Below are 16376 nucleotides of genomic sequence, written 5' to 3'. Positions count from 1 at the left end.
CACACACACAGGTGGGAAGCAGGGTGGCCCCCCTCTCCCTCCACAAAAGAGGAAAACACCTGAAGTCAAAGAAAACCACTGTGGATCAATCTGCTTACATTCCATTCGTAATAAATACTTACAGGTGTCTCTAAGTGAACAGAACCCTAGGCGAGTAGCATGTAAACACAACTCGGGGAGCTGATACAAGAGAACGCTGCATATGTACTTCATTATATTGAACACAATATTGTAACTCTGTGAAGCAGCACAGTTTCATGACAAAGAAACACCTCGATCTTAGCCTTAATATGACAATAACATGCACTGAAGTCTAACACGGTTTTTACACAACTCCTACCGGAGGCTTAGCCTCGTGAAGATGTGCTGACATCTGCATGAATGCAGAGACGTGGACACATACAAGGCATAGCAAGAGAGCAGATTTTTAAAAACGAGTCCACTGGAAGTTACAGGTATGAATGATGACTGGCCTCCTCTAAAGCGTCACTTGAGAGGCGCTAGGAGTCCAAAGACTCAGCTCTGGGAATATTTTAGGGGCTTTTTTTTTTTTTTTTTTTTTAAAGCTAAATGGATGTGACTTACCTTAATCTCCCATCTTTCTTTATCCAAATGAGTGACTGACTGGGGATTATTTCCAAAGGTTAAAGTTATCCTTAGAGGATGACGGTTTCTCATCTCTAAAGATTCACGAAAGGAATGTTCTAGGCCCTCCGACATCATTCTAATAGAGGCGTGTGCCAAGTGCTTCTACTGGGGCAGCACAGCAGTCATCAGCATTGTCTCACAAAGGGTCACCTTTTAGGGAAGGTGGGTGAGACGGGACACCTGGATCTTCTAGGTATGAAGACAAGAAGCTCGACATGTGCCCTTACGGTCGCACCTCATGGGTCTGCACTGACCCACACGTCTCTCTATTCCATTTAATTCCCAGACGAGAAGAGGAAATACTACTTCAAAGGAAGAGACCAAAGCATTGCGCGTGAGTTCCAGAAGAAATGCGTTTACTGAAATGCCGACCTTTCCCCGCTCCCAGCTCATCAGCTTCTGGTAACTTCGTCACTACTCTGCTGGTCTCCCCCCCGGAGCCACGCATCGGAAGCAAACCCATCAGACAATCCTCATGTGGAAGGAAGACATTTTAAACACATGAATTCATTAGCTAGAAAAAAGGAAGAGAAAACCAAGATTTGTGAAGCACATGCCAGATGCCTCAAGCGTCAGGATGGGAAGAAGGCAACTGGGGGCTGGACATTCTGTGTTTAAGAACAGTCACCGGCGCCCTCTGCAGTGCAGACCCGCAGCAGGATTTGGTTCTGGAAAACACACCTCTTTGCACAACATCTGGCCGCTTGTGCTTGAGCTCCCTGCCTCGAGACCTTTCAAAGCCCCATCCGTCCTCCACCGCCTCCTGGAACCCTGCCTCACCTGACATGCACGTTCACATCCATCTCTAGGAGTCAGGCTGCCGTAGGGAGAACCTCTCACGCCCTCAGCCTCAGCATCATGAGGACACAGGAGGCTGAGGGCAACCCCAGGGGAGAACAAACAGGAGTGACGGCCAGCTTCTCTGCACAGGCCATTCTGTGCAGAGCCACCGAGTTCAATGTTCCATGTTCACAACCCAATGGGAGCAACTAGATAGACAAGCCCAGCTCTCTGCAGTCAAATGCACATGCGTGTTGTAAAGATCGAGCCCCACAGGATTGAACAGAGAGAGAAAGGCCTCCGCTCTCTGCCCCGGGGAGGACGTGGCAACGCTGTCCTGCTCACCTGCTCCAAGCACGCGGAGCGCGACACCAGGGTTGGCTTCCAACCTCCAGGAAGCAGGAGAAAGGCTGAGAAGAAGATGCTACGGAAAGACTCTGTACATGCTCTGAAATTAGTGCTGGAATCCAGCAACATCTCCTGCTTCATATGGAATCCAGGGTAGCACGTGGAAACCGTCAGAGGACACATTCAAGGAGGAAGCAGTCAATCTGGCACATGGTCACCCAAGGCCAAGGTTACCTATTGCCCTGAGACAGGGCCCATGAGTTCCCATTCTGACACCAGTGGAAAGTTCTAGAGAAGGTCTGGCCTCTGGACTATGAGCAGGTGCTTTTAAAATAGATGTTTCGGCCCTGCTTACATCGGAACGGGAAGATAGCCATCTATGTCTGTGTTCATGGGCAAATCTAGGAGCTCTGGGCTTTAGTCCTATTTCTTAGCTCCCGAGGGGGTGGGGGCAGGTATGTGTGTGTGTGTGTGCTCGAGCACATGGCATGCAGGGGACAGAATGGATCAAAATGTAGCATGGAAAGATGGTTAGCAACCCCAAGTCAGAGGCAGTCCAGCCTGTGATGAAGGCACAGCTCCTCTCCCAAACTCTTGGTTCAGACCCCAGCTGCTTCTAGGAAAGAACTTGACCTCCCTGAGCCCCAGCTTCCTTCTCTGTGACATGAAGAAGATAAACTCAGCCCTGCTTGCACGTGGTTTGAGGACTCACTACAGGGTAGTTACAGCAGCGCTTGCATACAGTTGGCACTAAAAAAGGAAGCTGGGATTATTTTCTAAAATCCAGTGAAATAATGTATGGTCAGCTGCCGGAAGGCACAGAGGAAGTTCAGTATCTGCATTTCTCCTACAGGCATGCAGGACTTCCAGAAAGCTCTGAAAATGGAGAGTGTCAGGGCCCCAGCTGGGCAGGAAGTCTGCCTAAAAGAAGACATTTCAAAGCCGTAGATCCCTTTTTGTACAGAGGAATCTCGGCAGGTTAGAGGGGGAAAAAAAAAAAGAAAGATTCACAGAGATGACCGCACAACTGAAAAATGGTGACATCTGTGTTTGCCTTCTGACAACTAACACACCTGGCACCTGGTGGGGGAGGGGAGGTACCAAGGAGAGCAAGTGCCCTCGTGCCTGAGCCACCAATGAGCATGCTGGGTGGGGCATAAAGATAGGCTTTGCCTGAAACTGGGCTCTCACCTCACCCATTTCTAGGGACACAGCCCACGTCTGGGGTGGCCCAGACACGGATGGTGGGGACTGGCAGAGGTGCTATGTCGTCCTATTTCTAAATGCTTTCTTTCCTTCCTGGGCCGCCCCCAACATGATCAGGGGTCAAAATGTCCTTAAGAGTGAGGTGCCATCGACCGACCGTCATCACCTAGAGAAAGTGAGGGGAAACAGATTGGGATGGGGAACCCTCTGCCCCCTCCCACCCCCATGTGTCCATACGCACCCTGCCCCTACACCAGCCATGAGGCCTCCGCCCTTCCTCCTTTCACAGCAGGGCAGGGCTTGAGAAGCATCCATTCTGCTTACTCTGACCACTGGGTAGCTCAGAGACCCCCCTGGGCAAAGCCATTCGTTTCCTTTCCTCCCTCCCTTCTCCAGCCCACCCTCTGTCTTCCTTCTATCACCTTGATTTGCTGAGGCTATCACTTCACCCAGGTTACAAAGACCAACCCTAGAATGAGCTACCCAAGCAAAATTTCCTAAGCGATGTTGTCTTCAGGGCTCCACTGAAGTTGGACTTGAAAAAGCCTCAGACCTAGGGTGGTTTTTTTTTTTCCCTCTTCTCCCTCCCTTAAGCATGAGGAAAGGGACCTGGAGGGGGGGAAACTCTCTGGACCCTTCAGGAGCAACTGATGGCCTGACTAGCTTCTGTCTTCTGCTCCAGCACCTCCTAGATTCATAAAGCAAGCAGACGACTGAGGAGTGAGATGGAAAAGCCCATCGCACACGGCTAAGAGGCCCACCACCTCGCCTGCTCTTGGCTCTATGATTTTGGACCGAGTCGTCCCAATCTGAAACCTTGAGAAACCTGATCGCCCTAGAGATAGCGGCTTGGGCGGTTACAAAGCAAGTTCCCGGCGGGGCAGAAGCCCAGCGCTGACACGCATGCGCAGTCTGCACTCACCGGCGGCGCCCGGAGGGATGCGGGCGGTGGGCTGAGCCGTGGATACGAGCACGAGCCGGGAGCAGCAGAAAGCCCACGAGGTGCCTGGAGGGTTTCTGGATGCCACCAAGGCAAGCGTCACCTGCTTCCTGGAGTACAGTCCTGAAGGGCCTACCTCAGCAGGGCAATGAGCTGGGGATAGCAAACTCCACGCAAGAGCTGATGTGAGAGCGAACATAGTCGGGGCCGTGAGCTTATTGCAAGACATCTCAGCGGTCGAGCATCTTCCGCCTCGTCAGACCTTAACTAGTTCACAGTCAGAAAGAGGTTCATTGCGGTAGCCCAACTCCTCCAAGGTGGAGGGGCAGCCAGGAAGCTGGCCTACGGCTTTGTCCCTCTGGCCACTATGAAACACAGCAGGAACGATGGCCGTTCAGAGACTGCTCTGATAAACCCCAGAGCTAAGGAATTCTGCCATGGCTTAGTATAAAAGAAAACAAAATGAAGGAAAAAAAGGTTAAAATGAAAGAGAATGAAGCAGAGACAAAAATGAACTCAGAGAAGGGTAAGCACCACGACCAGAAAGCGCCCAAACTTAGAAAATACTGCTCAATCCAGAAAGGCTGAGAAGCCTCAAAAGCTCCTGAAAAACCAAATCAAGGCGGCCTTTTAAACGCCCCATCACCCCGCACATTCCTCCTCCGGCTGCACCCACACGCATTCACAGACACCCTATGGAGCACACGGGTGATGGATGGTACATTATGTCAAGATGGACTCGGAGATGTCTAGGAAGTTCTTCTTAAAACAAGCTAAGATGCAAGGAGAAGGGGCCTATTCCAAGGGAGATCCATGCTCAGGTTTATCTGTTTATAACTAGAAAATGGGGGTACACCGACCCTCCCCAAGAGATACATGTTCTGTACAATGAAAAATTCCATTTCCTATGTCTTCTTTGTTTCCAAACCTACACGCATCTTCTCTCTTCCACCACATGCAGTCAAAATCCATGGCAGTCTCTTCACCTTCTGTCATGTAGGTCTCCTGTGTTTTTGTTTAAAACGTTTATAAAAAGTGTTCTCACTAGTCTGAAATCCATGTCAGCTCAAATCGTTCCTGATTTCCCATCCACAATCTTTTGATCTTTCTCCTCTGTCTTTGCCATGTTCCTTGTTTGTCAATGTTCTGTTGCGAAATTCAACAGGGATGCCGGTGTTAGATGAGAACTTCCATCATCTCTCCGTCGGGGAACTCGGGCTTGTGGAGCAAGCTGCTGATGCGGCCTTTGTGGTCAGGTGACTTCGAGTGGCCAGGAGAACTCTCTGCCAAAGAGAGGGACACATCACCAGCCTGCCTCCCAGCCCTCTCTACAATGGAACCATTTTAAGTAGCACCCTCACCGCCAGAGCACACAGGGAAGGCCATAGCGCCCCGCCCAAGGGGGACCAAAGCGACATGACTGGCCCTGGGCTTCGGACACAAAGCACAGCAGCAGGACATGGTGGGAGACGTCCGAGTGGGTGGCGGTGGCATCGGGACTTTGTGCAGGGCCCTCCCGCCTGCTCTCCCCTTCCTCTCAAAATAATCAAGTGCATGCTCGCCTCGAGCCAGGTCCTTCCTCAGCAAAGGGCACCCCAAGAATTAAATCTCCCAAAATTGACAACACAGTGTTTACTTGTCTTTTGGAGGATGCAAATGAGGAACCCCCAGGAGGAAACAATTCCTGTAGGTCCTCGAGAGCCCCACGTCCTCCAGAGGATTCCTGCAGAGGGCGCGCCTCACCCCACGACTGGGAACAGTCCGAAGCCGAGTCTGCTCTTCCCACGGACACGACTGGACTCATCACAAAACTATCATATAGCTTCTCTTAAATATTTGAAAGCAACTCCTTAGTCCTGGCCTGAGTGCTGGGCCAGGCCACCTACTTTGCAGTTAAATCTCCCTTCTCCTTCAACCAGGAGAGACCTCTGACCCCAAAGCCTTGAGAGTAAACTCCTCGAAGGCAAAGTCTTTGTACCTCCTCCTCCTGATGGACCGGATGCCCGATACCAGCTCCCACCCCGGGGAGGAGGAGGGCAATTCCCTAACATCCCTCGAGGGTCCGTTTTCCCACCTCCCAGGGGCAGACTAGTGACAAAGCACGCCCTAAGAGAGCAGGTGCAAGTTGTGTGCTCCTTTAAATGGAACTAAATTAGAAGTCTCTATACACATTTCTGGAATAATGAAGAGCCCCTGGCCCTGGTGCATCAGGACAGCCATAAGCAGAAGAAAACCCATCAAGTGAGAGTTCAAGGGTGCCCCTGCTCCCTCCCCAGCTCAAGAAACGCCTTCCACCGCCCAAGACCAGGCAGCTCAATGGACCCTGGGAGTGTGAGAGGAGGCGGGGACCTCGTACCCGGTTTCTCTGCCGTCCCCTTGGCCACTGGGTGCTTCAGGACCGGGCTGTTGGAGGGCGTCCCGCTCAGCCGGCCGCGTGTGGGCAGGGAGGCCACGCTGGGCCAGAAGAGCTCGGCGCTCTTGTCCGTCTGTGTGCTGCTGTCCTTGCTGCCCGTCTTCGAGTGGGCGCTGCCGGCCGAGGTGGCAGGGGCTGCGGGGGACAGCGCTGCAGCCGGCGGGGTGGGCAGCGCGGGGGCGGAAGCATGCTCGTGGTGCTCCTTCCCCAGCAGCAAGCCTGAGGGCAAAGACCAGCTTTTTCAATGCCCTTCCCGACAAACAAAACCCAAACCAAGAGAAACCTAGTCTGGGGCGGGGAAGGAGATGTCAGGCAAACTGGGCACGACATGGCGTGACAACGGATAGGACGCAATTATTCTCAGGGTGCTGGGGAAGAACAGAGAAGAGGTGCCTTTGACGCAGAGGGTCCAGGGGTTGGTGGCCGGGGGGCTATCATGGGTGGCGGCCACGTGCTTAAAACCTGAGGGCCTCCCTGCTCCAGACATGTCCCCACGGCCTGCTGCTCTGCTGAAATGCCCCCAGCGCCACCCCAGTCTTGGGAATGGACTTGGGAATGGTCGCCCGCAGGCTGGGGTCAAAACAAACATGCTTTCTGGTCAGGGCAACAGAGACAATATCATCAAATACTCCCCACAAAGAGATCTTTGCCATGGAAAGCCCTGTCCTCCAAGAAGAAGCCAGCTGGGCTCCTGGGAAGGGCTGCTCAGCCCTCTTCTCCTTCCCTGCACATCCTAAGAGTAGAGAGGTGGCAGGAGAAGAGGCAAAGGGAGGCGTGATGAGCACGGCTGTCCCTTTGCTCAATGCCTTCCTGCCAAGCTGACGGGAGAGCAACAGTTATAAGAGTGAAACATGGCCCGTGTTGAGAAAAGTGCCAGCCCTCCGGGCCACCAGCCTGTAGAAAATTCAGGAAGCAAAATCAAGTGTCTGCTCGCTTATTTTAATGAGCCAGCAATTCATTAAGTCTCCTCGCCAGGGCTATTTCAAGATGCCCATTCATTACATGACATGACTCAGTTCAGTCTGTGTAGAGCAATGCTTCTCAACATGTCATGTGCATGTCTATCACTTGGATATTGTTCAAATGCAGATTCAAGGCAGTGGGTGGGGCCTGAGATTCTGCTTCTCTAACAAGCTCCCAGGGGATGCTGGTGCTGCTGGTCCACGGACCAGACCTTGAGTACCAAGGGGCTTTGGCTGGGTGTTTCACACACATCATCCCACTGCATACTGCACGACACTCCTAGATCCTGTTGTTCACCTTTGTCTTGCAGAAAGGGAAGTGGACGCTCAGAGAAAGTACTGTCTGGATGCTAAGAAGTAGTGGAAGTGGGATTTGAACTCGGCTGTGCCTGCCTTTAAGTCCACCCTGTGTTCTTTCTGCCTCATCACCCTGCCTGTCAAAGCGCCACCAGAAAGGTGTATATTGTCACCTCTACCTTCTTCCAGAGGCCCGCAGGCAAGAGACGGCGGAAATACTTTAAGGACTGCATGTGTGCCTCTGCCTGGAACCTCAGAGGGTCCCGCTCTGTTCTTGTGACAGGTGGACACCAACGAGGAGGAGGAATGCTAATGCGGAGAATATAGCAACTCTTTCTGCAGCCAGTTCCTCTGGCTCCAGGGCCTGGCTGGGACACGACAAAGGCTAGGGGTACAGACCCTAGATGCCTGCCTGGCTGGAGGTCACAGACTGGCCTCTGCCAGGGAGCTTTCTGTCGGCGCTGGGCATCCCCTATCAGGTGCATCTGAGCACCGCTTCCCAGGTGTTCTAGCTGGGGTGGGGAGCTAAGTGTCCACGAGGGTCTTTGAAGATCTCAGCTGCCGTCCACACACGTCCTCTTTGAAGTGCATTTCCTTGGAGGGCAGGAGCTGCAGAAGTGACCCATGGGGGGACCTCAAACAGAGATTCTGGCTGGGTGACTTTGATCTCCCCAACTCTGTCAGATTCATACTGCAAGCTCTTATCCCTCTGGCATGAAGCAGCCAAGCTCCTCCGGGGTTCTGTGCTGAGGAAAACAGGCTCTCAGCTCCACAGAGAAACAACACACTCTGACCTGTGGAAATGCATCAAAGAAGGGCCAGGGCCCTGGGGTGGCAGAGTGCTGGACAAGAGCGGACGACGTGTGTCTGGGAGGGTGGCCTGCGTGCTGGGTGGCTCTGCCTCTTCCTCTCCAGACTCACCTGGCCACTGGCCTCCTGACCCCAGGAAACCCATTTGTGGCTAAGACCATGTCTGCAGAACTCTCCTCAGCACACTGCCTGTGCAGCAGCAATCCAACAAAAGCAACACCACCAGCCCCTTAGGCTCGCGAGCACTGCTTTCAAAGCATTTCTCTCTGGTCTCATTTAGCCCTTGCTGTGACCCCATGGGGTACAGCAGGGCGGACACCTGCAGACACCAACTTGCTTTTCTAGACACAGAAGCAGAGATGGAGCTGTCTTATCCCTGGTCTGGGGCAGAGCCAAGTTCAGAGGCCTGAGGTTGTGGGGTTTTTCCCATCCGAACATTTTATATTTCAGGGTCATCTCAACTTCAACATGAATGATCATAATTATGATGTGAATCAACCCATGGCTGGGGACGACTCTAGGTGGGGGATTTGCCTTTTCTTCCACCACCAATGTGTGATTGCTTCTCCTTCCCCATTTGACAGGTGAGTAAACTGAGACTCGAGGTACTCCGTGGTATTTCCACTTCCACAAGAGTACCTGAACACCTGTGGCCAGATGAGGTGCTTCTCAAGGTTTGCGTGGCTGCGGGTCTTCAGAGCTTGGCTTGAGGAGGGGCGGGGTTCACTGGGGTGGGCGGGGCTTGCCCGAGGAGGGGCGGGGCTCACCTGGGGTGGGCGGGGCTTGCCTACGATGGATGGGGCTTGTCTGGGGACGGGTGGGGCTCACCTATGCTTCCCTTCCAGGTCTTCTCCTCCTTCCTCTCCTCAGCTAACTGGCTGCTGGTGAGGGAGGTCTGGCGGGAGTGCGTCCCCGTGGCTGCAGCGATGGACGGGACAGAGCGGGCCGGTCGCAGGCTGGAGGAGTCCGTCTTCCCAGCGTCTTTACGGGATCGCTGCTGGAGGACCTTAATCATGGCATCCTTTTCTATGATTTTGGCATGGAGATTTTTAATACTGTGTAATGAAACAAAACAGTCATGGTCAAAATCCACCTGGATAGAATAATTTGAACACTTCTCTCAGGATGCCCAAGAATTTTAATTATAATTGAGGAACGGAGAGTTCAGAGCAGTATAAGTCCTCAAAGAGGTACAATCTCCAACTTGGGTTAAGATGGACATTTTTTCTTGTGGCTCAAAAGGGTGCACCTTCTCTGGCCCCTCAGGAGACTCTAGGCAGTCCTGGAACCCCAAGGACATACAGTCTGAATGACAATGGCCACCCAACAGGGACCTCCTGGACTGAAGCATCTAGGGCCCTGGTGGAGGGGGTGGAAGGAACATAGGAAAGCACACAAAGGCAAGCCTCACAGAGGATGGGCTGCCCACAAGAGCCACTTTCCCTATTTCGTTTTTTTTCTCTTCAGGGCTGCACCCACGGCATATAGAGGTTCCCGGGCTAGGGATCAAATCGGAGCTGTAGCTACCGGTCTACCCCACAGCCACAGCAACACGGAACCTGAGCCCTATCTGCTACTACACCACTGCTCACGGCAACACTGGATCCTTAACCCACTGAGCGAGGCCAGGAATAGAACCTGCATCCTCATGGACACGAGCTGAGTTCTTAACCTGCTGCGTTACAACGGGAACTCCTCACTTTCCCTATTTTTCTAAGAAAGAAAAAAAAAAAAGATGGCCAGGTTTTCCGGGAGAAGATGATGTTTTCTCCCCGAAGGCCAAAGATGAGAGTCAAAAACCAGTGCGAGTTCTTTTTACAACCCAAAGAGTAACTCCCTGAGCCTCACAGTGATTCAGCCACTCAGCCCTATTTGCACTTCTGCAAACCAAGCCCTCAGGTCCCAGGGCTCCAGGGAGAGGGCTGGGGGTGGGCGGCAGGCTAGTTCTACTATGTCACACAACCTGCTGGCGTCTTGTTTAGTCTGTGCGAAGAGTGCATTAGCTACAGACATTCTTTTCTTTCTGGCTGGAATATACAAATCCTGGCAGAAAAAGACACTGGAATATGACGTTTCCCTCTCCAGCTGGTAATGTCTAGAAGGCTGTAGAGACACACACCCAGAAAAAATACAGGCCTCTGAATTCGTATCATTAGCCTCCATCCGAAAACCTGCATCTGATAGGAAATTAGCCCCCAGAGACCTCAGGCTCAGACCCATTTTTAAGGGGACTCTTGCCCTCTTCTCTGTGGCAGGGTGTGGGGAGGGGAACTGCTGGAGAACTTGAGCTTGAAGCCGCGGAGGCAGGAGAGGGCTGGGGTGTGCTTGCAAACATCAGGCTGGTGGCCCCACCAGGGTCTCTTTGGCCAGACGGGAGCCCGGTTCCTTACGTGTACTCCATGTCCTGACATCTCCTGGTGGCCTGCACCACCTCCTCCTCCTCCTGCCAGATGTGCGCCTCCAGCGAGCTCTCGCCGTAGCTGCCGTTCCTCGAGTGGTTGATGATCGTGGTGTCCCTGGCAACACAGGACGCACAGGGAGGATGAGGAGAGCCCTCGTGGGGCGGGGTCCGAGGGCACCAGACTAAACATCTCTCTCCGCAAACCCCTTCATCCTCACCCCTTTCCCCCCCCCCGCTTAATTCTGGCCGATTCTCGCCCCCAGTTGATAGAATTAAGGAAAACAAAATAAAATCCCCAAACCCACATTCCCCACCCTTCTCACTAATGATACGAAATAGTAAGCTAGGTGGCGGCCTCTGCATACGGACCCTGCACACCTATAGGTTTCATCTACTGACCTAGAGATGCTGGTATTATTATATTGGTTGGAATTTCTATGTTTGGTCTCGCTCATCCTTCCTTCTCCTTTCTCCCTTTCTCACTTTCTCAGAGTTAAAGGTTTATTTCTATTTCTCACCCATAGGGCAACTACTTAAGTATTGAGCAGGAAACGGGGACTCAGTGAATCCCTCTTGTCCTCCTGGACGGCGGGACTCTGGCTGAAGTGCCCTTCACATTTGCTCTCAAGCTCACTTCTTTAATGAGCCCCTGCCTAGGATTCAGGTCTGTTCAGGGTGACAGCCGTGCTGGGCAGCAGGACAGAGAGATGAAGACACACACCCTGACCCTGGCAAGTCCAGTCAAGGGGGTGGAGTGGGGGGAGGGAAGGACAGAGGGAGGCGACACCACAGCAGTCGCCGGGGGCAGACACCTGACTGGTCAGAGGTTAACTGTTCTTCCTGCTGCTGGTTTTGTCAATGAATTCCTCCTAATTAATGACGGCTGGCAAAAATAAGATATGTGTGCCATCTAAGTGACATAGGCATATCTTCGGCTGAAAGGCACAATGATGTCTCTGATGAGAGAATCAAACTAGTAAGAAAATATGTCACATCTCTTTAACTTCATATTCCAATGTTATAATCGTATTTAAAATCTTATAGCTCTTTTCTAGAATATTCCCAAGCAGCAAAAAAGGAGCCCTCCTTTCATCTCTTAGTTATCCATGAAGGCATGTGTCCTTCATGCCCAGGCCTGGGTGAAGCTCGTTACCCAGGGTGTCTCATTTAGTTCTCTCAGGAACTTGACCAGGAGGTCCTATTATTCTCTTTCTACAGATGAACAGATGGGTAGCTTTGCAAGAACACCCAGTTAGTGAAGGTGGAAATGGATTCAGATCCAGAAACTGCTGATTCCACAGTCCATGCCCTTAACAATCACTCAAGACTCCCAAAGTTTCCTGTGTCTTTATGAAGAAGGCCTCAGCCAAGGCTCGTGAAGAGAAAATGAACCAACAAAGGCGGCAGACGTGAGAATGAGGCCAAATACGAATGGTGACTGCAAACACATCAGAAAGCCTGATAACACGGCAAGCCAGCAGTTGCTTTAAACATACTGACAATTATAAACTCATTTCATGGTGCACAAGACTCTTCACTATAGCAATCAGCAGCCAGAAACATTTTCAACCGATTTACTTTTAGAGAATTTATGTAGAGCTGGAGCCAAATTTAAAAATTCACATTTATAACTGCCAAGGACGGCAGGTACAATTAGATGAAAACAATTTAGGAGGTAAATACACACAACTCTTGAAAAAATATTACATGGCTTTAAAATGTGTGAAAGATTCAGGAGATCCCGTTGTGGCACAGCAGAAACGCATCCAACTAGTATGCATGAGGATGTGGGTTTGATCCCTGGCCTCGCTCAGTGGGTTGGGGATCCGGCATTGCTATGAGCTGTGGTGTATGCAGGTCGCAGATGCAACTTGGACCCCACGTTGCTACGGCTGTGGCATAGGCTGGCAGCTGTAGCTCTGATTCGACCCCTAGCCTGGGAACTTCTATATGCTTCAGGTGCAGCCCTAAAACAGCAAAAAAACAAAAAATAAAAGAAAAGTGTAAAAAGTTTCTAAACCTTCCCCACCCATACAAATTTGGGTGATTAGTGGTGCTACGACATATACCAACATGGCAACATCAGCTGGTATACAAAAATCACATTGGGAGTTCCCGTCGTGGCGCAGTGGTTAACGAATCCGACTAGGAACCATGAGGTCGCGGGTTCGATCCCTGCCCTTGCTCAGTGGGTTAACGATCCGGCGTTGCCGTGAGCTGTGGTGTAGGTTGCAGACGCGGCTCGGATCCCGAGTTGCTGTGGCTCTGGCGTAGGCCGGTGGCTACAGCTCCGATTCAACCCCTAGCCTGGGAACCTCCATATGCCGCGGAAGCGGCCCAAGAGATAGCAACAACAACAACAACAAACAACAACGACAAAAGACAAAAAGACAAAAAAAAAAAAAAAATCACATTGCCTAGAAACATCAAGTATGCAGCAGTGGCTGAAAAGTCACAAAACTAATGGTTGGAAGTCATCACTTTCACCAACTTTTATGTGGCCATTTAGCATCTAGGCAATAAGAGCTCAGAATTTTGACCTTTCTCAAAAATTCTTTATTTTCCCTTTCTCCCTTTTTATCAACAGAAAAGCAATGCTGAAATTGAGGTTTTCACTAAAAAGAACCTTAATAAAGGAAGTAAAAACATGACCTCCTCTGAATTGATTTTCCCCCAAGACTGTGGCAGGTAGTGGTCAGCGAAGGGGAGGGTGGTTTTCTTTGGAGCTGTCAGATGCTCAATAAATACATGCGGGAGCAGAGAAGGGGGAGGGAGGGATGGTGGAAAAGATCTCCATCCACCCATCCACCCATCTGTCGATCCATCAATCCATCCACCCATCCACCCATCTGTCGATCCATCGATCCATCCACCCATCCACCCATCTGTCAATCCATCGATCCATCCACCCATCCACCCATCTGTCGATCCATCAATCCATCCACCCATCTATCGATCCATCCACCCATCCACCCATCTATCGATCCATCGATCCATCCACCCATCCACCCATCTGTCGATCCATCGATCCATCGATCCATCCACCCATCCACCCATCTATCGATCCATCGATCCATCCACCCATCCACCCATCTGTCGATCCATCGATCCATCGATCGATCCATCCAGGACTTCAAACATGTCAGAGAAGGAGAGCAAAAGGGCTGGATAAATCCCACACAACTACTCCCCGAGAGCAAGAGGCTTCCCTTGCTCAAAGGGTGATGGGCGAGGCTTGGCCTGGATAGTGTGAGTGGGGCTGACTGTGGGCTCTGGCTGCTTCGACTCATGCCCCTCACTGTCCCCCTGTCCTGTACCCACCTAGAGTCTTATGCCTCAGACCTGTTCATTCCCCCACTTCTGGTTTTACCTTCCAGTCCCATTTGTCCCGGGATCCCAAACATACATCTAAATCTAATAAATCAGTAAGAGTTGACACAGCAATGACCCAAAAAGGCCCCGGGTCACACTTCTAAGGTAACGCATTTACACTGCTACCAGGGCTTTGGTGTCCTCAGCCAGGGGACTACGGTCTGGCTCCTGGCTCAGAACCAGTCAAGAAGAGTAATTTCTATTGTCAAAATTAGGTAATTTCTATTGTCAAAATTAGGTAAAGCAACACAGAAAGGCTTGTGGAGAGTCACCCAGCTACAGTCCGCCACAGAGGGAGAAGCCTCGAATGTGGACATCCTGCCTCCCTGTGCAGTATTCTTTCCATGGAAAATCACACGGCCAGACAACGCCCAGGGCAACCACTGACAGCTACACATCGGACTAAGCAGACACACGTGGCCAGTCCCGCTGTGTAGCCTTAGGATGATCCGTTCTCCTCCCCAGGATAGAGAGGCGATTTAGTTATTACCTTAGCAAGCAAAAAGCAAAAATTTCAATTATGGAAACATCACGAAATGTTTCCAAGGGCTTCACTGTTCTCATCCACACATTTCAAGAGCTGAACTGGAGGCTGCAACTTTCTCCACCACGTGAGCCACGACTCGGGTTATGCCACATGACACGAGTCCTGAACGCCTTTTCCACTCCCGAAGGCTCACTCGAGGGGGATGCTGGGGGTGTTCTCCCTCACAGCACAGACAGACATTGACAATGCGATCCCCGCGTGGTTGCTTTCCAATTACGTCTGCAGGTCTCCAGGTGCAAGTGTGCTGTGCGCCCAGCGGAAGGGATGGGGGGGGAACCTGTGCCCAAGAGGGTGGCCCTGGTCTCTCCAGGCTCCTGGAGGTGACAGCTGGGCATGCAGCTAGCCATTCTTCTCGACTTGGGTAATGACCACGAGGGTCCACACACAGCTTCAAAAGCATGGCCCCTGCACCCCAATAGGCCTTCTCTGCTTCATTCAGGGAGGGATTGCAGAGCCCAAGGAAGCGGGGGCTGCCGGCTGACCGGCTCGCCCCTGGCGCTCTCTCCTCCTGCCTGGTACATGTTCTCCCACCCCAAATGGTACCCCTTGGCAAGTTTTTTGGAGGCTCCTTAAAATTTGAGGATCTCCTCCAAATATACTAACTCAAAACTTTGGTAAATTCTGAATTCAACGCCTGATATAACTTCCGGGCAAAAAGCAGGGCAATGAGAGCCCTGAAGAGGAGAAGGCGCAAGAGCGCCGTCAGTGCAGCAAGAGAGCACGCAGGCCGGGCCCTGTGCTCGCGGGAACCTATCCACTCCTTCAGCCAAGGAGCTTACTAGCATTATTTTGTGCAATATGGAGTGTTTTGAGCTAATTTTTAAGGAAAGAATAAGGCTGTGGACTGACAACCCAGGGAATAAAGGAACAGAGGTAATAACTGACAACAGCAGAAAATCATTTCAAACCGAGTGAAAGCAAGCTTTCGGTCAGACCAATTTCATTTGACAGGTGGCCCTGCCACTGACTGTCAGTGTGATCTGGAATGAACCACTGCATCTCTCCAAGCCTCATTTCCTCTCCTGCGAAATGAGGGAATAACAGTTCTCACTCACAGGGCTGTGATGAGAATTACAGATTCTTCTTGTCTGGCCCATGACATAAACCCACTGCTAAAAAGAGCATACCGTGCACTTCCCCAGCATCATTCTTTAAGACCATATAGTACTCCACCATGTGGATCTATTTCATTTATTTAATCTTTCATGTTTTTAATTGACATATAGTTGATTTGCAATGTTGTGTTCATTTCTGCTGTTCGGCAAAGTGATTCAGCTATATATACACATATATACATTTTTAATATAGTCTTTTCCACGATGGTTTACCTCAGGATACTGAAAATAGCTCCCTGTGCTATGCTGTAGGATCTTGTTGTTTACCTAATCTAAATGTAATAGTTTCTATCTGCCAACCCCAAACTCCCAATCCATACCCGCCCCCCAACTCCCGGCAAGCACAGTCTGTCCTCTGTGTCTGTGAGTTTGTTTCTGGTGTGTGGATGTATTTTAAATTGTTGAATGCATCCTTCTTGTTGGATGTATTGATGTTTTCAACCACACTGGGATGAATGTCCTTGGCTATAAATCTTCAGGCACTTCTGTAATGATTTCCTTAAGATACACGTCAAGAACTAAAATTCTGGAACCAAA

General features: G+C 51.1%; 1 protein-coding gene across 12 annotated transcripts in view; it reads right to left on the bottom strand.

Annotated features, from left to right (window-relative positions):
* AMOTL1 (angiomotin like 1) overlaps positions 542-16376 on the bottom strand; it is a 166236-nt gene continuing 150401 nt past the window's right edge. For all 12 annotated transcript variants that reach the window (XM_005667237.3, XM_021062681.1, XM_021062683.1 and 9 more), the window contains 4 exons: positions 10795-10920; positions 9233-9459; positions 6279-6554; positions 542-5205 (listed from right to left, as the gene is read on the bottom strand). In XM_005667237.3, the coding sequence (XP_005667294.2) occupies positions 5099-5205; positions 6279-6554; positions 9233-9459; positions 10795-10920 (736 nt within the window). In that variant the 3' untranslated portion in view covers positions 542-5098. The remainder of the gene's footprint in view (positions 5206-6278; positions 6555-9232; positions 9460-10794; positions 10921-16376) is intronic.

The sequence above is a fragment of the Sus scrofa genome, chromosome 9 (assembly GCF_000003025.6).
Source record: "Sus scrofa isolate TJ Tabasco breed Duroc chromosome 9, Sscrofa11.1, whole genome shotgun sequence".
In the NCBI taxonomy this organism is placed as follows: Eukaryota; Metazoa; Chordata; class Mammalia; order Artiodactyla; family Suidae; genus Sus; species Sus scrofa.
The sequence above is the reverse complement of the archived record's forward strand: the minus strand, read 5'-3'. Positions and strand labels throughout refer to the sequence as shown.